This window comes from Convolutriloba macropyga, chromosome 4 (genome assembly GCF_964194025.1).
Source record: "Convolutriloba macropyga chromosome 4, txConMacr16.3, whole genome shotgun sequence".
In the NCBI taxonomy this organism is placed as follows: Eukaryota; Metazoa; Xenacoelomorpha; order Acoela; family Convolutidae; genus Convolutriloba; species Convolutriloba macropyga.
Window position 1 is genome coordinate 25,877,553 of NC_134471.1, and position 23,632 is coordinate 25,901,184.

General features: G+C 34.3%; 2 protein-coding genes across 5 annotated transcripts in view; both read right to left on the reverse strand.

The window, feature by feature from the left end:
* The window catches only part of LOC142337555 (uncharacterized), a 288,613-nt gene that overhangs the window by 73,906 nt on the left and 191,075 nt on the right, over positions 1–23,632 (reverse strand). The gene's annotated exons all lie outside the window — the stretch shown is intronic.
* The window catches only part of LOC142338344 (uncharacterized), a 123,069-nt gene continuing 104,982 nt past the window's right edge, over positions 5,546–23,632 (reverse strand). For all 4 annotated transcript variants that reach the window (XM_075388051.1, XM_075388054.1, XM_075388053.1 and 1 more), the window contains exon 5: positions 5,546–6,011. In XM_075388051.1, the coding sequence (XP_075244166.1) occupies positions 5,785–6,011 (227 nt within the window). In that variant the 3' untranslated portion in view covers positions 5,546–5,784. The remainder of the gene's footprint in view (positions 6,012–23,632) is intronic.

Genomic DNA, 23,632 nt, shown 5'->3' on the forward strand with positions numbered 1-23,632 from the left:
TGATGGGTAGATGATTTTATTTTGGCCTTGGCGTTCTATTTTTATCTAGGAAGTGTTCAACTGTTTTTGTTGCGGCTTCTGTCCGGCAATCTGTCTGCTATGTTTTCTGATTAAAAATTAAGTCTTTTTTGGCTTTCGTGATAGATATTTACATACCGCTATTGGATATCAGATTTTTTATTTTTGAGCATATATGTGTCTTGCCAATCAGCTTACTTTGTGGAAGTAAAAAAATCGGCAAAAAATTTATTTGATGAGCATTGAAAATACAACTCCAGTAGTTTTTTTGTTCTTAAGTTTGTCGGCAATTTTTTGAAGCCATGTTTGGGCAGTGAGGCACACGCTTGAGTGATGTTCAAGTGAGTTAAAAAAATTGGTCATTTCATCAAGTGGCGCGTGCCTAAAGTGCAAGCTTTTAAAGAACTGCTTTAAAATTTTGTCATTACACTGGTCTTCCCAAAGGCAAAAAATATCTTGTTAATTGCTTTCAAATAAAGTCTATAATTATATCAGTCATGTGGTCTTTTATGTGATTTTCCTTAGATCACTCTTTCGTCTGGCGTCCTAAAAAAAAGAAACAAAAACCAAACGCCTTAGAGTAGAGTTTTCACAAGAACTGCCGGAAGGGTATAATTTTACAATTTGGCTCTCAATTTTGAAGTCAAGACCCCTCGCCACCCAGTGAGGATAGTCTCTTCAATCTTCTGCCTCCTAATGGCAATGTGAACCTTGATTTCATGTTCAATCTCGTTCGTTTTTGATTTTGAAGTAATCTAAATCGTTCGTATTCAGAATTTAAGCCGCTAACTTAATTCACTGCTTTTATTTTTAAAATGTCTATTAAAAGCTCCTAAGAACCTATCGTTTTATGCCCCTGAGATAATAAAACTTCTCTGGGACAGAAGTAGGGTACAGATGAAGCCGGGCTGTACTTGAGTAAATTGGCATATGTTGGTTATGTTCTTAAGTCATTGAAGGTCTTTTAACTCATTGAAATTGACCTTTTTTCATTTGCTGCATCAAAACAAGTAGAACAAACTCACCCGCTGAACTGAATTGAGTATATGTAACTACACAAATATGTCACAAATAACGAACGTGAATAGTTGCGACGTTCCACTGGTGAATATGAAGACTTTTAGTAGCAACAGGGCACTACGAGATTAAAAAAAAGAGACGTAACTACTACCTGGCTGCTTTCTTGTCGAGATTGTACGATCAAGAGAATGGCTTCCTGATCATATTATTACACTATGTTGATCAAAAACCAGCAATTCTTGACAAAACTTCATTTTTGTTGAACTTTTCTTGCATTTTTGAAATTTGACTTGTGGCGCGAAAACGTGTTGATGGTCGTTCTGATGCGTTTCATTGATGTATTTGGAGCTTCTGAATAGTTGATGGTTTATTTTTGTATATTTTACGATTCTGTTGTTTGTCTGCTAGTTTATTGGCCTCAAAAGTTTTCAGCCTCAGTTATGTGCAATGTTTAATTGAAGTGCAATAGCATGCTGTGCAATGGATCTTGACTTTAAGCGAAGTTGTTCAACCATTTGTCCGTCTATGCGCAGAAACGTTTATGAAATCTTAAATAAGTTTGCTATAGTCTCGGTGGCCGTAACAACCGTGTGGTACTTCATGCAACAAAAAATTAAGCTTTGGCAAGATTGATAATTCGCTAAAGTCATAATTTTATTCAAAGTTTATTAAGTAATCTCCGGGCTTAATCCGTTTCAGATCTTTCTTTCCTGTTAACTATAAAATTAACAAGTTTTCGTCAGTGAGAGGTGCTCGCATCGCAGTAAGAGGTTGCAATTTCAAATCAAAGGAGGCAAAAACTCCGATCTGCAATCAAAGCAAATTCGGTTAATTTTATTTCCTTCACTTCCCAAAACTCCATCATTTCATCCGTCATTCTCAGATACAATTTCGGTTAATTCAATCGGAAGTCCATAAATCTTATACCAATAACTGACCTAATGTTGGATGTTCGTAAGTTTAATTCTAACAGCCGAGGTTTTCCCCTTTTTTAAACCATAAATTTTAAACAAATGTCCTAAACTGAGCTTATATGTTCTCTTACACTCCCGTTATGGCGCAAACAAAATAATACATCTATGTTCAAGTGATTGCTAATCGGATTCAGGAATTTCAAAAAATGTAGCCGGCAGATTGCCAGAAAATAGCCGAGATAGACGCTTGTAGCCTTCCATGAATTCAAACAACTAAAAAAAATAAGATAGACAGATCGACCAACAGTCCTTTAATAGCGCACTAGACGACTAGATTTTTTGGGTAAGATTCAGACTGTCAATTTTATGACATACGGTCTATAAGGAAAAAGCCCTGAAGGAGCTTTTTGAAAATTGATATTCGAAATCAAAAACTCAAGACTAATACTCAAGAATTAGGGCATATAAGTTTGACACTACTTAGATGCACACTATTGATCTTTAACTAGTAAATGTTCATTAAATATACCTATTATAAAAATATGTTCAAAAACTTTTTTCGTCTCTGAAATCAGTCCAGGATTATATCTGCTAGAACTGAATACAAGTTCATTGGCCCTTGAAGATCGATTAACTCAGAAAATGACAGAATTTTAAAAAATGAAATTAATTGGAAAATTTAATGAAATTTTGCTGAAAATTGTGATATTAATATCTTTAAAACCATTTCTGTGTCTCTAGAGGCTATCCAGTAACCCATTTTCAAGCCTTTAAAATTCATTGGCTCATAAAGATCGAATAATCAAACAGCAAACTTAAAAAATCACAGAAAATGAAAAATTGCTTTATTTTAGGCCCAAAAACTCCGAAAAATGACCTTTTAACCTTAAATTAAGTCCACCCTAGCAGGTGCACCACTCTAAGCACTTAAAGGATTCTTCAATTCTGTTTCGGGCCTCTGATGAAACTTAATGCCTGCTGATGAAACTTAATGCCTGAAGGAGCTTTTTGAAAATTGATATTCGAAATCAAAAACTCAAGAATTAGGGCATATAAGTTTGACACTACTTAGATGCACACTATTGATCTTTAACTAGTAAATGTTCATTAAATATACCTATTATAAAAATATGTTCAAAAACTTTTTTCGTCTCTGAAATCAGTCCAGGATTATATCTGCTAGAACTGAATAAAAGTTCATTGGCCCTTGAAGATCGATTAACTCAGAAAATGACAGAAATTTAAAAAATGAAATTAATTGGAAAATTTAATGAAATTTTGCTGAAAATTGTGATATTAATATCTTTACAACCATTTCTGTGTCTCTAGAGGCTATCCAGTAACCCATTTTCCAGCCTTTAAAATTCATTGGCTCATAAAGATCGAATAATCAAACAGCAAACTTAAAAAATCACAGAAAATGAAAAATTGCTTCATTTTAGGCCCAAAAACTCCGAAAAATGACCTTTTAACCTTAAATTAAGTCCACCCTAGCAGGTGCACCACTCTAAGCACTTAAAGGATTCTTCAATTCTGTTTCGGGCCTCTGATGAAACTTAATGCCTGCTGGGTTTCACCTGTTTATCCCGTTTTGAAAAATCAAAGTCACTGAAAAATTTGTGAAAACATCTTAAAAACATAGCCGGAAAAATTCCTGAAGCAACTCGAAGCGTCAAAACTTTACAAAGAAACCAAAGCTGCAGCGGAAACCGTTAACTTTTGTATTAAACCATTAAATCATTACCTCCCCAGGTCTGATCTAAAAATTGGTGAAATTTAAACCACTGTCACCAAGAGAAACAAAGTGCAGCAAAATTTTATACTAATGAAAACGTTTGGTAACGTTAAAAAGTCCGAAATAATTAGGATGGCCAAAACACTGATAGGTTGAAGAACTGACAGGGCTATCAATTGCCCTCAAATAATTCATGATTCTAATCTCAAAAAGATCGCGAGAGCAAACGGCTGATAATAATCTTAAAAACTAAATTAAGTTTTTCAGAAAAAGAATGCTCAAATTCAAGAATCAGAAAAACAGGAATCCAGAAAATTGCTATAGTTAGTAAAAAGTGCCAATTGTGGAAAAAGTTTTCTAATAAAATTTCAATGCTCTCAGTACTAGCCTTATGTTGAATAAAATCAAATGCAAACCAAAGGAATGACCAAAATCTAAGAAAAAGCTGAAGTCTTTCAATTTTTAACAACTGAAGAAATCAATATAACGAATAATAATGTAGGTGCCAGGACAACGCTAGAATGATACAAAGTAGAATCTGAGGAATATGGACACAATGTAAGGAACACCGTACCAAAAAGACTAATTCTCGAATTTTGAAAGTTAAAATCAAATTAAAATATCAAGAAAAAGGAATACATTTCATTGTTCAGCGTTCGAGACATAGCAAAGACGACGACTCATCCGAGACAAAAGTTCATCCTTCTGAACAAAACAAAAACAAAGAAATAAGAGAATCCGAACGTACTAATTATTGAAACATTTTGCAAAAATGTGGTCAAAAAATTTTTGAGACTGCATTTATGAAAAAGTTTTAACTGTTTTTCAAAACTTAACGCTAAAAGTGGTTGATTTTTTATTGCCCTAATTGAAATTAAGGTCCCTTATGTTAAACAAAAAGGCTATTTCTATTAATTGAAACCAAAATTCAAACAAAAAACAACAAAAAATTGGAAAAAAAACTAACAAAATCGGATTATCATATGTACAATTTTATAAAAACAAAACTACATCGCGGTAGAAAGAGGCGTTGAATATATGCATTATCAAAAGGAAGTTACCATATGAACTGATTTTTGACAAAAAAGACGTCTGAAAGATTCAAAAATGAAGAAATTAACAGAAAAAAAGCCAAATTTTAACTAAAAAATCAAGTTTGTGCCAATTTTGAACTTCAAACGCTTTTTCAGGCTCTGCAAATCACTGTGGTATCAATTTTTGTGGTTCACCTATCAAAATAGCATCAAATAAAAATTAGTTCTACAAAAAACTAAATTACAAGCGAAAAAACTAGGTCACTTAGACGAAAAAACGGTTATCTATATGTGCCATTCAGCCAAAAACTACATTTCAAAGTCAAAAAGTCAATCACTAAACGCAGCACATGATCAAAAAAGCTTCTCGCGCTCAGAAAAGAATTAGTTCACACTGCAATTTCACTCAATTTCGCTTTTAGGTGAAAACATTGTCTGAGCGAATAGTACTTCCGGTAAAAAAAAAACCTTAAGAGAACAACACTCCTCTTCGAGTCGTAAAAACACAGTGCCTCAATAGAATTCAAATTCTTTGAATTGTAAAAAAAACACGATGTCCCCAATAATAGCCGCTATTGCATCGCGGCCATTAATTGAAACAATCATTTCAACTTTTTCGGTATGCCGCTATTGCTTCGCGGCCATTAATTGAAACAATCATTTCAACTTTTTCGGTATTCAAGGCCTTAACCAAGTAGCATAAACACCATCTTTCCAATGCTTTGCCTCTTAGCAGCCTAAAACAAACTACCTCTCGAGGTCTTGAGGAAGGAAAGTTGAGCTCTTTTTGTGACGCCAGTACAGAGAACAATAAAGTATTTAGTTAAACAGTTTATTAAACTTATTTGTAACAACTTGGTAAATTTATATTTAGAAAGTTTAAATTAATTAATTTATTTCGAAAATTCATCACTTTAAAGACATTTTGAGCAAAGTTTAAAAACTGTTGGAAGCATTTTTTCAGCGACTCCCGTGCCTTTTTCATTGATTTGATCGGAAGACAGTCACGACTGACTGACAATAAATAAAGGCAATTAAAAAGCAGTAAACAAAGCAGATATGATCAGTTATAGCTATAAAAGTTTCGAAATCGTTTGAAGTGCTCCACTGTTGAAGGACAACTTTTCCGTGCAAACTGAGCTGCTGTGAAATTGTCTTTCTCTAGATTGATATTCCTTTTCAGTTGTGGTTCGTATTTTGCCAGAAAAGACTGTGCGTGGTGGTAAAAATGGCAATTATTTGACCTCATGCCTTCAATATCTGATTCAATCTTGCATTCTCCCAGGTAACCTGAAATGAAAATTTTCAGACAGACTTGCCTTAGGAACTAAATCCATTTGTCGTGCTCATTTGTTAACTCGCACAAAACTGTGTAAATTTAACACGCGTGCAAATTTTTCTCATCTGAATTACACGATGTGCAGACCAAAAATTTAAGTCGAAAAAGACTTTGAAAGTGATTGAATACTCCAAGATAATGAGAAAATTCAGATCTGGGCTATAATTTGAAGATCGCCAAATTCGCGTATCCAAACGAAGAAAAATATCAATAAAAAATACCCGACAGATTGCCGGAAAATAGCCGCCGTTGATTCCCACAACTCTATTGGGATTGGCAGAAAAGAAAATATCAACAAAAATTGATTTTTGTATAAAAACATTTTTAAGTGCGATTTATTTTGATTTCATTTCGTAATTGAACATGCTCCTGTCTCTCTGTGAGAGGCTACAGGGTCTAGTATCAATACCAATAATTATTATAGATAGTAACTAAAACATGAGAACAAAGTTCAAGTACCGGGAATTTAAAAATGGGCTTTATGGGTTCATCCCGTTTCTATTTCTGACTTTGATTTTTTTTATACTGACTATCTTCATTTTGATTTGCGTTGCTGAACAGCTGCTGTTTTAAAGGACTTTGAGCAGAATGACAGAAGAGTGAAACTAGCCTAGGGAAGTCAAAAAGATTTCACGCAAAATGTCGAAAAAGCGGCAAAACGCGGGTAATGCGAAAAAAAAGTTCGCCGAATAAAAAAAAACATAGCCGGAAGAATTCCGGAAACAACTCGAAGTAGAACATTGCCCACACTTTTGACTACACAACTAGAACAACTATTGTGAAACCTGATCCTCCACAAACGCCATAAAAAATCTAAGGAAGAATAGAAACAGCATTCAAAAACAAATTGAATGAAGAAAATTAGAAAAACTTAATGAATATTTTTTAATAGTACAAGGAAACATAAAGCCGAATAAAATTCCTTTCCCATTGGGGCAATGGAAATCTCGCAAAAAAATGGGCAAGTCATAATAGGCTAAGAAACTTGTCTAAAACTAAGAAAAAAGAAAATTGCAAAAAAAAAGAAAAATGGTTTAAATTTTCTCAATTTTTCTGTCAATTTTCCGAAGAAAAGAATAATTTTATCCATAAAAACATTAGGCAATTGGTAGCTGAAAATTCCTTAAGTAACAGGTTTCCATTGAAATCCCACTTGAAGCATTAATACAAAAAAACAGGCAAAAATTAAATTTCGTCTAAAATTCAGCAAAACTGATCAAAACCCTCGAAATTAGCCTTATACTCAGAATTAACTACTCGAAACCTTCAATTCCTATCAAAACAAGCCTAAAACTAATACAATATCATAATCAAACCTCATAACCATCAAAAATTGCAAAAAGCCGCACATGAACAAAAAAATTTCGCTCGCTTAGAGAATATTTTTCACACATCAATTTCTCGATCTCTCAAAAACAGCGGTATGAACAAAAACCACTCTCTTTTCGGTCCGCTCTTAACTTTCGTTCAGCCCCAAAATCACTCCAATTTTTTCCATGCTTTTCATTTCCCGCTTCAAAAGTCACTCCAATAAAATTGATTAAAAAATGACTTCTCCCTCTTCGAGTCGTAAAAATAGGAGCGCTATAAAAGCCGGCTGAGAAAATGAGGGCGGCTATTAACAAAGATAAATAAAGAAAAGATTGTCTTTAAAGTTTAAAGTTTACCCATCAAAACAAGAAAATGCTGCCACCATAAAAAGTTTTAAAGCTACCAACATAAAAAAGATTCTTAGCAACCAACATAAATAAGTATGAACAAAGTTTTTTATTCAACTGAATCCATGAAAGAACGTAAGATCAATGAGTTCAGACAGTGAGATTCCGGATTCAAAAGTGGAAGTCTAATGTTTGTAAAACGAAAAAAGTAGCAAGACAAATGTTGTGTTACAATCCAACCAGGTGAATTAATTAATTACTTGAAAAATCAGTTTTACAGAAACAGCCAACTAATACAATCAGCAAATTCCATGGCTTTATTGCGCAAAATTGAACAAAAAAATCTTTAAAAAAAGAGATTGTTTCAGAGATTACTTGAGTAGTATACTAAATTGCAAGTATTGTCACGGGGAGGACGTCCGCCCCTTGACGAATCGTGCATAACGTTTTGTCACGGGTGGGGACGCCCCCCCCCCGTGACGAATCGTGCGGTACAATTTTGAGGTCGAAAAATTTTGGTCTCGTCTCTCAATTTAGATGGAGGGGCAAAAACTTGTAAAAATTTTCTCGATTTCTGCCGGGGACATAAACTTTTGAAATTTTCTCAAGTTTAGGGGGGACAAAATTTTGTATAATTTTTCTCATTTTTGTGCGGTGAGAAGAACTTGTGAAATTTTTCTCAAATTTGTTTGCTGGGCAAACTTATAATATTTCCAGCTATTTGGTTGGGGGGCTAAAAACTTGTTAAAATTTCACAGTTTTTGTGGAATTTTTGAAAAACTTGTAAAAATTTGCAACTTTTGGGGCTTCATAAAGTTGATTTTGAATTTTAACAATTCTTAAACCCTTTTTTAGTCAAAAAGACTATTCATGTGTTTTTAAAAGACATAGAAAAGACTTACCTTTTCTTTATTTCACTCTCTTGATAATTTTTTTGTAAAATACGGACAGTAAAACGAAATGGAGTCATTTGGAGTCACGAAATGGAGTGGTTTTGATTCAACATCTAATTTAAATTTGATAGTTTTATTTACCATAAGTTATCCGAGATGAGTGAGTGGGGGCAGATTAGAAAGCTAATAAAACTTAAGTTCCTGTGCTCCAGATTGAGAATTTTTGTGTCTGGTATGAAATTTGCAGCGTCTGAGTTAAAAAGAATGCAACTTTGCAGGGAATAAGGAAGAAATATACGTATGAAATTGACAAAATAAATGCTCAGAACTTTATGAAGTGTTCCAAAAAAGTACTGAAAAAGTGTTTGAAAGTATGCGGTAAAGCAATTCATTTACTACGTTTAAATGGTGGGAGAGTTAAAAATTGAGGAAAAAATTGTGTATTTTTAGAGTAAAAAATGTTATTTTTGGACAATTTTATGCAAAATACTTCCAGAGAAAGCAATTCCATTATGCACAAATTGTTTTTGCATTGTGAATGAAAACCAGTGTAGGCCAGTAAAATGTGTAACACAAGGTATTTGAGGGTTAATGCAATTGTGATCACGTAATATAGTGTAAAACTTGGGAATAACTACAAAGAATGACAAAATTTTAACAGGAAAAACTGATATCCGACTGAACTTTACTGGGTAACTTAGGCAAAGTGATAGAATGAGCAGACTTTTTCCCTTATATACTAACAAAAACTAACTTCTCTTAATTTTCTGAACGATATTTTTAACTAACAGTTTTCCTGTTCTGTTTTTGTTCTCCTATTAGTTTCATAGGACTATGACTATAGTGTTCGCCTATTTTTATCTAATCTGGAATTATTTTGCCAAACTCTGACTGGTTGAAAGCTGGCTAAAGAATAATTGTAGTCTGGTGCATATAATAACATTTGTTTTTGGTTTTTTGTTTAGCAGGTTCTGGTCTCGGCGTTTGTGTTAGGTTGGCCGAGTTGTAGGATTTTTTTGTCTACTACTTGTGCCAACATGTGTCTTTTATTACCATAAGCAATTCATTGGAGTTGTTTCAGCTTCTCTGATTTCTCAGTTGAGTTTAAGCTTTATCAATGTCTTGCACATGTTTGAACACGTGTTGTTTTATTATCAAAGACAAATTGTGATCTCTTTTATTGCCATAAGCAATTCAGCGTGGCAGTCTCCGCTTCTCTGATTGGTCAGTCGAGTTTATGATTTTTTTTACCGTTTTGCTCATGTTTTAACACGTGTTGTTTTTTTATCAAAGATAAGCTGCTGTCACAAGTTTGAGTTTGTGTTTAAAAAGAAATTAATATGTCGTCGTCTCGTTTAAAAAGAAATTAATATGTCGTCGAATACTTTGATTTTTATCACGAAATCGCATGTTCAATAGAATATGTATAATGTTTACTGTGTGTAAACTAAAACTAAAGTGGAAGCAAAATTACAATTTTAAGTGGAACAATGTGCGTTCAGACTAAAAAGAGAAATAATTGTCATGCTATATAGCACGGAACAAAAGAAACTAACAAAATAATTTTCTTACTAGAAGAACTTAGAAACAAAAAAAACTATGTCTTTAATTGAGTTTTAGAAGTTGATATCAAGTTTCCGTTCCTTTGGAGCAAAGCAAAGGCTCACTGGTGGGTTCTCAAGACTGCTGCTGGCAATTATCGAAACTTCCGCTGCCTCGGGAGTTGAGAGAGTTGGCGTTGAGTCTGGTAGAGGAGAATTTGGCTGAGTTGTAATGTCTGGAATTTTGGGGCTGGTTGGAATCCTCAAAAAACTGTCAATAATTTCTAGACCCCTCCATTAGCCCTCCTGATTTTCGTACAAAGGAATCTTTGACATCATATTCATAATGAATTTTCCTCATGTATTAATTTATCGTCTCTGACAAATTCTCGTACGTTGTCGTTAACATGATTGATCGTGTATTGTGCTCCGTTCAGCAGCGACTTTTCAATTCTTAATGATTGGATGTAGTCAAAAATTACAATTGGTAGCGCCATGTGGTTAATTGTACTCCACTCAATATCCCGCAACTCTTGTTTAACAATAACGACTTTCTCTTTTCTGTAAGTTTTATATGCTTTTGTTCTCAAATCCGGATTGGCATCTTCTTTCAGAAAAATTCTGACCGGAGACATGTTCAAACTTTGAAGACAATGTTGCAGTTAATGAATTGTTGTGGTAGTTTATCAAGTCGTAAAAAATTTTGGTCAGCTTTTCTGTATAATCAAAAGATAAAACAATTTGATCTAAAAAAAGAGAAGTGAGTATCAATCTATAAAAACTGTGCTATAATAGTTTTTTTGAAGTCAAATTTTGAGAACAATTAGATTGTTCACAAAAGACAAGAGAGAGAAAAAGAAACGAAGAAAGACTGTGAAAAGAGTTTGAAAACAATTTTAGGTTTTAGTTGTAGAGCAAAGATTTGGATTTTGTGAGCAATCAAACAGTATGCAAGAAAAGAAGGAAAATAACTGTTTGTGTTGGATTGTTTTTCCTACATGGTTAGGCGTATTGCTTCTAAGAACAGCTCAAAACTATACTTGTCACGTTGAATTTAATATTTGAATATATTTGGTTTATACCCTAGCCAATCAGAAAACAGCAAATTTTGAAATTTAACCCTATGTCTAGTCAGGCGAAAGGAGAGTTACTACAGACAGTCTATCAATGCGTTGTTCTATGTCTTATCAAAACCAATTGGAGAGAGTGGACAAACAAAAACAACATGCAGTTAGCATTGCGATGATGGATTCTTAGTGCTTAACATTATAAAATTCAAAACTCGATATATTGGTCTGTCGCTATTATTAGAATGACAAAATTTTATTCGCTCTTTGTTTAATTGTTCACAATAATTGGTTTAGATTCTTCAAGGAAGACCATTAAAAATTTTGTTCGGTTGCAGTTTTGTAAGTGAAAAAAAGACTTGGCATGCGTTTTGATCAACCAGTTGTTTGTAGAAATTGTTTGGAAAACATTCACGACAAATATTTATCCATTTCTACATCTTATCCTGAAAAATCAGTAAGATTAAACTATTTCCAGGCAGCAAGTGAATAATTTAGTGCGTTGGACTGCTTTGATCATGATATTGCTTTTATGTTGTATGGTGGTCAGACGCTGGTGATATTGCTCCGCATGGTGGTCAATTGGCGTTGACGATTCGTCTCTCGATAAATATCTAAAAGTATCAACGATTTTACGTTTGCACGCTATTTTACACAACGCAGGTGGTTTCATCTACGAAACGTTTACCCAAGGACCTGGTTATTTCTGTATGCTTCCGTGGGAAAACAGCAACTGTTTTAGCGGGCATTTGTCGGGAATATTATTTTGCTTATGTATGAAGATTTTTCAACCGTCAATTTTTCACTTATTGGAATGCTGGACAGCAAAACGCTTGTGTTAGACGTTAAAGGATTTCGTCAGAGAAATAGGAAAAATTATTGTTAAGGAGTTTGGAATTTGTACTGAGGACTTCGTTGACTGCGTGTCATTTTTCACCAACAATTATAATGAGTTAACAACTCAACAAAAGCAATCAGAGTAGAAATTTGCACGGTATTGATTGGCACAGAGGAAATTATCCCTTTTTTTATCTTACACAAATTCTAACTGAGTTAAATTGCTATAAGTTGTTTTATGTAAATTGATATCCAATTGATACTCTTTTAACAAGCTTTATTTTATGTTGAGATGGAAGGAGTAACAGTTGAGCAAGTTGACGCTGTTTTAAAGGAAAATTTTTTCGAAAAAAAATAGCAAATCTTCTTGGAAATTGTGTAACCAAACAATTTTGCCACGCTCAGGAGTTGTATTTTTTGTGCAATTGTTTTTTTTATTACTGCTAATATCACTTTGTATCGTTAAATTAACCGTGCAAAAACCAAATTGTGAAGAAACCTCAGTTTGGATATCCATATTGTCACGTTTAGTTGGATACATTTCACCAAATCCAAGAATATGAATAAAATTATATCTACGAAAAATAGGGTCTTCATGGCCGTTGTAGGTCCTTCAAGTTGTAGCAAAACAGAGTTAATTTTCAAAATGTTGAGTGGAAACACTTACCAGAATTTTAGCCACATTATTTTTCTATCGGGAATTGCAATAAATATACATGAAAACTTGGAGCTATTTTCAAAAATTATGCCAATTTAGAATTTTTGAACAACCTTGAAAACTGTCTTTTGGTAATTGACGACTCGTACGAAAAAAATATAACGACAAAGAGTTTGTTAATTCAAGTTTTAAGACAAATAACTTGTAAAACATTAAAGTTATTTATGTAAAACACAATCTTTATCAGCAGAGCAAGTGGTCTCGGACTTGAACACATCAAACAGCAATTTGTTCAAAGCAGCCCGCGATATTCAACAAAACGAAATTTTAGGCGAGCAGTGAAACCTTGTTAAATTTTTTAAACATTTTTTAAACGAAAGAACCGTTTGTGCATATGTTTATCGATCTCGATCCAAAAACTTGTTTGCGATACTGTTCAAATATTACTGAGCCAGGTCCTGCAGTGTTCTATCTGCCATCTGATAAAGCAGAAACAACCCCTCTAAACTATGAAAGAGAAAGAAAAATCTATACTCAACTCAACAAAAGCAATCAGAGTAGAAATTTGCACGGTATTGATTGGCACAGAGGAAATTATCCTTTTTTTTTATCTTACACAAATAATTCAAAGCGTTCGCTTGCGGAATTCTGGTGCAATATTCTACGCTAAGGGAGCGGAGAAAGTTAACTTTTTGTCAGAGTTGCCTGAATGCTCTGTTATTGATCTGAATTCACTTGAGTGTCCTTCGATATCTGCGAACTGTTTCACATAAAATTGTCAAAATTATTCAAATTGCAAAAACCATTTCAACAAACTTTGTACAAAAGAAAAAGCTATTTTCTATTTCAACTGGTCAACCAACGAAAGAGGAATTTCCGAAAGTGCACCCCTGTCAACGAGTTCAACAATTTCACCGAGTTTCACCAAGTTAAATTGGTGCCGACTGAGGACCAAATTCGCTGATTCACTCTTTTAGTATTCTATTTTGAACGTTTTCTTCAGAGTGGAGAACGCAAAAAGCCTAAACCTCCACACAGCGTCTGTCCTCCAAAACTCTTACTGATGTCGAAGCACCCGGCTGTTGAAGAAATAGACAAAAACGATCCTTCACTGCCAAAAGAGATTCAACACTTGGCGAAGGAAGAAAAAGTCCACAAAATTGTTCGTTATGACAAAACTGAGATTCTCTCTGAGTGCTTTACGGTTCATATGAAAGACTTTCTAACTGAGTTAAATTGCTATAAGTTGTTTTATGTAAATTGATATCCAATTGATACTCTTTTAACAAGCTTTATTTTATGTTGAGATGGAAGGAGTAACAGTTGAGCAAGTTCACGCTGTTTTAAAGGAAAATTTTTTCGAAAAAAAATAGCAAATCTTCTTGGAAATTGTGTAACCAAACAATTTTGCCACGCTCAGGAGTTGTATTTTTTGTGCAATTGTTTTTTTTTATTACTGCTAATATCACTTTGTATCGTTAAATTAACCGTGCAAAAACCAAATTGTGAAGAAACCTCAGTTTGGATATCCATATTGTCACGTTTAGTTGGATACATTTCACCAAATCCAAGAATATGAATAAAATTATATCTACGAAAAATAGGGTCTTCATGGCCGTTGTAGGTCCTTCAAGTTGTAGCAAAACAGAGTTACTTTTCAAAATGTTGAGTGGAAACACTTACCAGAATTTTAGCCACATTATTTTTCTATCGGGAATTGCAATAAATATACATAAAAATTTGGAGCTATTTTCAAAAATTATACCAATTTAGAATTTTTGAACAACCTTGAAAACTGTCTTTTGGTAATTGACGACTCGCACGAAAAAAATATAACGACAAAGAGTTTGTTAATTCAAGTTTTAAGACAAAGAACTTGTAAAACATTGAAGTTATTTATGTAAAACACAATCTTTATCAGCAGAGCAAGTGGTCTCGGACTTGAACACATCAAACAGCAATTTGTTCAAAGCAGCCCGCGAAATTCAACAAAACGAAATTTTAGGCGAGCAGTGAAACCTTGTTAAATTTTTTAAACATTTTTTAAACGAAAGAACCGTTTGTGCATATGTTTATCGATCTCGATCCAAAAACTTGTTTGCGATACTGTTCAAATATTACTGAGCCAGGTCCTGCAGTGTTCTATCTGCCATCTGATAAAGCAGAAACAACCCCTCTAAACTATGAAAGAGAAAGAAAAATCTATACTGAAGCAAATGGTGCATTTGCAACCAAAACAGTTAATGAAATACGTGCGTAGTAGTGATAGTGATGTTATACTGGTTTTTTGTGAATGTCTTCACAATGTTTTACTGAGGCATGTTAGAGTGAAAATAAGAGGTGGAAAATAAGAGGTGTGGAAAAAACACATATATTTTGAAGTGTTCACAAGAAAAAGTCATCAATGGATAAGTGACAAGCGCGCTTTCTAACAAAAACTGGTTTCGAACTGATTGAACTCATTTTCAAATTTCGTTTAATCCGTTTGAGTTAAACCATGTCAACTGCTGAAGAAATTATTCTGATTCCTAGAAATCAGTTTGTGTAAAAGCAAAACCCTATTCACAAATTCTAAATGATCACAGTTTTCATCATACAGGTGCTCAATTTTCTTTTTTGAACCGTACGCGACCAAGTGAAAAATTTAAAAAATGAGTACCAGAAAATTTTGGATACAAGGAAAACGACTGATCCCACTGAGTTGTCAAAAAAACTGCGAGCAAATGTCTTCAAAATCTTGCTTGGTGCCAACAAAATTTACCAGGACGGCGAAAATAGGTAACATCATTGAAGAGCCAAAACAGATTGTTATAGACGAAAATGAAAATTTTTTTGCTTACGGAACAGCAACAGAAATAAATGTTCCCATTTTTCTCTATGATTTGCAACAACCAACTAAAAAACTTTGTGAACAACAGCAATGCTAAGATTGCGATCCGGAAAAAATCAAAGAGTTGCCAAACTAAAAAAGAAAACCATTACTTACAGAGGAATCCTCAGACGTCGGAAGTGGTTTCGAATTTTCAAAAGAAGACAGAAATCAGGAGGAGGACAAAAAAACTGGGAGTCTTTCGACGAATGAGAAAAAACTGCTTCAGTTAAATTATACGAAAGATCCCGCAGCATACGGAAGCGTGAGAAACCTACAAAAAAGCACAAAAATGAAACCAAATAGAGTGAAATTATTACTGGAGGGCAAAATTTTCAACACAGAGCATAAAAAATATAGAACAAAAGTTCCAGGAATGAAAGTTATTGTCTGCGATATATACGAAATTTGGTCGCTAGACTTGGCTTATGTGGATAGGTTAACAAAAAAGAAAAAAGTTGTAAAATACTTGTTGGTTGCGGTTGATTGGCTCTCACGTTACCTACTTTTCGAACGCTTAAAATCAAAGTACGCCACAACAACAGCCGATGCATTCAAGAAAATGATAAAAATAAGCGACCTATAAAAGTGTGGGTAGATGCTGTTAAAGATATTAAGGGCTCTCTCAACACTCTGTGTCAGAAAAATGAAATTGAAGTTTAAAAAACTTTTAGCGAGAAAAGATTGCAATTGCAGAAATAAATATAAGATCGCTCAAGAATTTGATATACAAGTACTTAGAGGACAAATTGACATACTCGTATATTAATCAATTGCAGAGCCTTGTACAAACCATTAACTCTAGAGTTAACAGGGTAACGAAATTGGCGCCGAATACAGTGACCAGCAAAGACGTTCCTTACTTGCTATCATTGACTCTTAATGCTTCAGCAACACTAAATCGTCGGCCAAAGTTTTACGTTGGGGACTTTGTGCGAATATCAAAACTGGATCTTCTTTTTAGAAATGGATATAAGCAAACATTTAACTAGGAAGTTTTCGAGATTCACGATATACCTACAACAACTCCCCCTACATATAGTCTTATTGACGCATCTCAGGAGCCAGTCAAAGGAATTTTTTACGAATTAGAGTTTGTCAAAAGTTAGAGACAATAGTAGTGAAATAACAAAATCTGAATGAATTCACGGTTCACTTAGTTTCATCAGCCTCTATGAATATTTTTCCTCAGACCACATTGTCCTGATTCAAAAAGTTTTTCAATGAAGAAATAGATTTAGAGGGGGATTGGCGAGTTGCCGTAAGTGAAACTGTTTTCGCGGCGAAAAAAAATCACGTGAACAAAAACGATTTAAGGACATTTTCTTCTGAAAGCCTTAAGTTTCATGAGAAAAATATTCCATTTGATGATTTTCTCAGACCATACGGAGGACAAAAATGTATAATTGGAAATGGTTCCTATGAAAACCTTGCCTCCATCTTTTGATATACCTTAAAACAGCTTCAAGTTTACTTCATTTTGGCTATCAAAAAAGCAAAATCAACGGAGTTTTTGTTCCTCTTTTTTTGGAAAAACGAAGGAATTACTTTTCCGGACATAGAAGTTCAAAGCACACTAGGTTTCAACGGTATTCATGATGGGTCTGATTATCTTTTTGGGTACAAGATGTTGTACAATTTCGAAAATCTGGCCAATCAGATGACGAAGAAAAAACTTTCGTCGGTGATTATCCTTTCGACTTATCTGCAGGGAAGCAACTGATTTTTTTACGTTAACATAATTGATTATCAATACGTAGGTGATACTAAAGCTTCTCCTATTCGACATTGATTCAAAACAACGACTGAAAATGGTATTCCCTGCGAAATAGAGCCAACACACAATTGTTTTCAGCTTTTTGGAATACAAAAAGTTATTATCAAAAAATTTCCCGTCAACTCAAATTCAATCGTGGACAGAAATCGGACAATTGGTTCCATTCGCTGGAACAGGGAAAGTTATAATGACTTTTATTTTTAAAATTTCGACTAGAAGGAAGCCTACTATAAAAAGCAATCAGTTTCATCCCACTTTTCTGGACACTATTGCCAACGAGGCACTGGTTTTGGGGCCTTAGCAGCAGGTTTTGGCAGGGCCGGATTGCCGATTGCAAGCAAATTTCTTCGGCCTTTAGCCAAAAAGATTGGTTGTGAATTAAATGTTCAAGCAGCTCCTGAGCTAGTAGAGGTAGTCACAAAGAAAAAAATCTCCAAAACAAGCAATAAAATCAACTGTGCAAAAAAATTTTAGGAAACATGTGGGCGTATCAAAAACCAGTAGAGTGCGTAAATTGAAAAGCAACAGTCAAAATCAAAGCAATCGTAATAAGAAGCCTTTGACGAGAAGTTGGTTCAAAATGATTATTATATTACTGCCCGCAGAGGCAACACACACTACACTTGATTTGTTTGAAAAACATCATCTCCTTATTAATTTTGACAATGCTTTCACTCAAAAAGTTTGCCATCATATTGCCACGACGGTTCAATGCTTGAGTTTGTAGTTTTGGGTGACAGGAAAAATTTCTTAGAGTTACAAAAACTCCTCCCGAAAGAATGGCGGCGATTTAAGGACAGTCGCTGACGTTGCAAGCACAGACGGGCCATACTTAAGCAACAATCCACTACGTTGTTTATTTTCAGAACGCACTGTATCTTCTAATGGTGTTAAATTTTCCAACACAAACTGAAACTATGCGCACAAAGCATTCATTGAAACGGAATTTTCGTCAGGAAAACTGCAAAAAACACATAGCTAGTTTGTCAGGGATATTTTTAAGCGAACGAGCCAGCTAAATTTGACGGAACCGACGGTAGCGCAGACGTCGTAGTGACCAGAAAAGCTCTTGTAGCTAACTCTCAGGAAAACTATTTTATTGGAAAGCCGGCGAGTGACATTTCAATTTGTCATAAACACGTACTTAGTGGTGTCACATTGGGAATTTCACTTAAAAAGTCTACGATTGATTTTGTTGTGATTTCCGAGTCCAGCAAACATTAAAAAGTTAAAAAAATTGAAGCTAATCTGTACGCTCGAAAAATGACAGTAGCGGATCAAGTTTTGACGTCAATTGAGAAAACTCTATTCAAAACACCTGCAGTGTATCGCTATACAGAAGTTTTGCCACGAATTTTTTAGCTACAATTGGAATAAGTAGTTGGAGATTTGAGGATATTTTTTTGAAGGAACCAGTACGATGTATGGTAATTGCAATGTCAACAAATAAAACATACCTCGGATCTAATCGCACTAACCCTTTTCACTACCCGAAATTTAATTTGAGCCCAATTTTTGTTTATAGAAATGTTCAACCTATTGTTGGAACTCAGGTCTCAACAACTTTTAACCACCGCATTTACTTCAATATTCTAGAGGCCTTGGATTTTCTTGACAAAGGTGGGCACGGCATAACTCTGGACAACTATCCCAATCACTTTGTTTTAGCTTCTGACCTGACTTCAACGCAAGAGGCTTCTCATGATTTCATTCGTCCAGAATTTACAAATTGCTCAATTTCAGTTCAATTTACATTTGAGGGAGCATTGCAGCCAACGTAGAAATTCTATTTTTGCGTGAAAAAAAGCTCAACATTTTTTGTTAATTCGGAACGAAAGGTGACAAAAAGCTCAAATATACCCTACCCCACAGATGGATAGTGCTGAAATACGATAATTTTTGGGAGAATGTATTCATTTGAAATATTATTTTTATGGAATTTTTGCTGCAGACAATTTCCCAAATCTAATAAGAGAAGGATTTATCATGTTCAATGCGTCACCGTCGCAACATGCAGGAAGTCATTGGATGGTTTCAAAAAACAATGTATATTTGGCAGAACCGCTTGGAGTCCCGATACAAAACTACCAGTTATTGTATTGCCGTTCAGAAAAATTTTACATTAAAGTAACTCAAATACTCATACATAAGCCAATTCAAAATCAAAACTCCAAACTCTGTGGACTTTTTGGCTGCTTTATTGCGCATGTGATGTTTGGTTACGAATATCTTTTAAATTTAAATATGAACGACAAAGATTTGCTACGCTTTAATAATCATATGCTCTAACATTTTTTTAACTGATTAGTTTTTCTCAATTCTCTCTTCAAAGACAACAAAACCAGACAATTATTAATTAAAAGATTTCGATTCCATATTAAAAATTATCAAAATCAAACTATTGTCAACATGCAAACAACCATAGCACCTATTTATTATATCAAATCTTTTAGAAAGCTCACTGTACATACCACCATTAAAATTACTATAAAATCTATCATTAGTTCAAGCAGGGAAAAAGTCAGTTGGTGTTTAAACATCCTGTGTCATTATCCTGTGTTTAAACATCCTGTGTATATGTTAACATTTGGTAATTTTTTCTGTGAATTTGAAACAGTTAGATTGTACTGGTCGTCGTAACTGACTGCCTCTTGAAGTATTTCTATCATTTCGCCATAATGCACTATGTGAGAAGACCTCCAAATGAGCAAGTAAAAACAAGTGAAATGACATGGAAATTGTATATGGTTTCGATGAAGTTTCCTTGAAGGACTGCCGTAGTTGATCAAAAGCGGAAATAACATGGTAATGAAATTGTAGTATTTCATGAAATTATTGTATCTTCGTTTGCGCGCTGGCTGTATGCGAAGTTTTTTGTAAGATTAGAATGAAGTTGAGGCTAACTATTGCAAATAAAATATCGAAAAAGTTTTTGGAATTGTCGAAAATATTCAGGTGTACGTTCAAACATTGCTCCAACCATTTTCCGTTGCTAATTATTTCTCTTTATCACTCTGTGAAGCTTTTTTGATTTTTTGAATCTGCAGCTAAAATTTTGACAATTCCTTTTTAAACTAGAACCAGGCAGGAACTTCCTTTTGCCGGAGCTGCTCTGCTCATTCGCAAACTTTGATGGAGTGTTTCTTCTGATAGCATCATTATTTTTTCTTACTTGCTCCAGTTCGTGCATAGAAAGAGATAGCTTTTGGTTGAAACGGAATTCGTTGTCTCCGTTTTCTTTGTTTTTCATTAGTCCAGTATTATCGTATGTTTTCACACAGGCAACTACATATCGTTTTCGAGTACGCGCTATATTGTGATAAAAATCAAAGTAATCTTGCGACGACAACATGCTACTTTCTTTTTAAACACAAACTCAAATTTGCGACCACACCTTATCTTTGATAATAAAACAACACGTGTTCAAACATGCGCATGACGGTAATGAAGCTGAAACTCGACTGACGAATCAGAGAAGCGCAGACGACCACACTGAATTGCTTATGGTAATAAAACAGACCGCACCTTGTCTTTGATAATAGAACAACACGTGTTCAAACATGTGCCAGACGGCAGTAAAACCTAAACTCGACTCAACAATCAGAGATGCGGAGACGACCACACTGAATTGCTAATGACAATGAAAGAGACCACACCTTGTCTTTGATAATAAAACAACCCGTGTTCAAATATGTGCATGACGGTAATAAAGCCTAATCTCAACTGACCAATCAGAGAAGCTGAGACGACTACACTGAATTGCTTACGGTAATAAAAAACACATGTTGGCACATTTAGTAGACAAAAATTTCTAAAACTCGGCCAACCTATCACAAACGCCGAGACCAGAACTTGCTAAACAAAAAAATCAAAAACATCTGTCGTCATATGCACCAGACTAAAATTAAGTTTCAGCCAGCTTTCAACCAATAAGAGGTCGGCAAAATAAATCCAGATTATGTAGATAAAAATTGACGAACACTATAGACATAAAGCTTTTTTTATTGTTAGTGCTATGAAACTAATAGGAGATCAAAAACAGAACAGGAAAACTGTTTATTAAAGTAAAGAAAAATATAAAATTTTGATGAGAAAATTAATACAATTTAGTTTTTTTTAATATATAAGGGAAAAAGTCTGCTCATTCTATCATTTTGCCTAAGTTACGCAGTAAGGTTCAGTCGGATATCAGTTTTTCCTGTTAAAATTTTGTCATTCTTTGTAGTTATTCCCAAGTTTCACACTATATTACGTGATCACAATTGCATTAATCCTCAAATACCTTGTGTTACACAATTTACCGGCCTACACTTGTTTTCATTCACAATGCAAAACAATTTGTGCATACTGGAATGGCTTTTTGTGGACACTTTTTGCATAAAATTGTCCAAAAGAAAACATTTTTTACTCTAAAATTACACAATTTTTTTTCTCGATTTTTAACTCTCCCGTCTTTTAAACGTCGTAAACGAATTGCTTTACCGCGCACTTTCAAACCCTTTTTCAGTCATCTTTTCCAAATATTTCATATAGTTTTGAGCATTTATTTTGTGCATTTCGTACGTATATTTCTTCCTTATTCTCTCCAAAGTTGCATTCTTTTCAACTCTGACGCCGCAAATTTTATATCAGACACAATAACTCTCAATCTGGAGCCCTGGCACTTGCATTTTAATGTTTTTCTAAACTGCTCAAACTCACTAATATGTGATAACATATGGTCAATAAAACTATCAAACTAAAACCAGATGTTGTATCAAAACCACCAAAATTTGACTCCGTTTCGTTTTTCTGTCGATATATACATAAAACTTATCAGAAGATTGAAATATAGAAAAGGTAAGGCAGTTATATGTCTTTTAAAAACCCGTGAATAGTATTTCTGACTAAAAAAGGGTTTAAGAATTTTTAAATTTTAAAATCAACTTTATGGACCACCAAAAGTTGCAAGGTTTTACAAGTTTTTCAATAAATCCACAAAGCTGTGAAATTTTAGCACGTTTTTACCCCCCGCACAAAATAGCTGGAAATATTATAAGTTTTGCCCAGCGAACAAATTGGACAAAAATTTTACAGGTTTTCCTCACCGCATAAAAATGACAAAAGTTATACAAGCTTTTGTCCCCTACAAATTTGAGAAAATTTAGAAGTTTTTGTCCTGGCACAAATCGAGAAAATTTTTACAAGTTTTTGTCGCTCCAGGAAAACTGAGAGACAAAACTTTTCGACCTCAAAAATGTACCGCACGATTCGTCACGGGGGGGGGACAATACGTACATTTTAGTATACTACTCACTTAAAATAACAACACCTTTTGCAAATATTGAATCCCTAGAACGCATCCTTAGAAATAGTAAACAAAACAAAAACCCTTTGGTCGAGCGCGCTTTTGTTTATTTAAATGAGATTATAGTATCGATTACTCTTTCCATGAGTCGAGCAAAAACCGCATAATTTCCCTTTTTTAAAATTTTTTGAAAAATATATTTGGGTTTTTCTGTACAAACTGCAGCAACAAGGGAACGAGGCTAAGCAGCGTTGAACCAGGGTAATCCATCTTAAACGATAGTACAAAAAAATAAAAAAGTGTACCTGAATTTAGAAATCTTCCTGAATTTAGGAAGCTTAATTGTGATGCTCTGCTTCTCACGCGGCATAGGGGCAAAAAAAGCTTTTTTAGTTGTTTTCCCTTTGAAAACTATGAATTGCTAATTTTCTATCACAACAGATTTGTAATTTATTTGTGGTTCTGAAGAATTGCAACGGATGAAGAAGCATACTTGCTGACTAGATTCAAAAAGCATTTGTGAACAATGGGACAAAACATTTTTCGTGGAAAACACTTCTGGGCATGAGTTTTCCTCGACAAAAGATTTGACAAGAGGTTGACTCCTTTTTATTTCAGAATAAAGAAACACGATAAGCGTCTAAGCAGACTTTCTAAGCTGTAGATTAGGTTATTTGCACCTTCATATCAGTAACTTTATAAGTTATGCTGCCTTCCTTCTACTGGCAGAAGGATTAGCATTCTCAAAACCACGCAGAAACTTATACTCGTCCAGTGTTAGCTCGAATTCTGTTAGCTGCGACAAATTTTCAGCTACCAGATTTTTTTTACATTTTCGGGGTACGATGATCAATTGTGACGTCCTTATCGTCAGTACTCAAGTCTTTCGTATTTATATGGAGGGTCATTGAGACTACATGACATCGAAACGATGACGACATTGGGTTCCCAGGCTAGGTCTCGACTTATGAAAAGACTTTAAAAG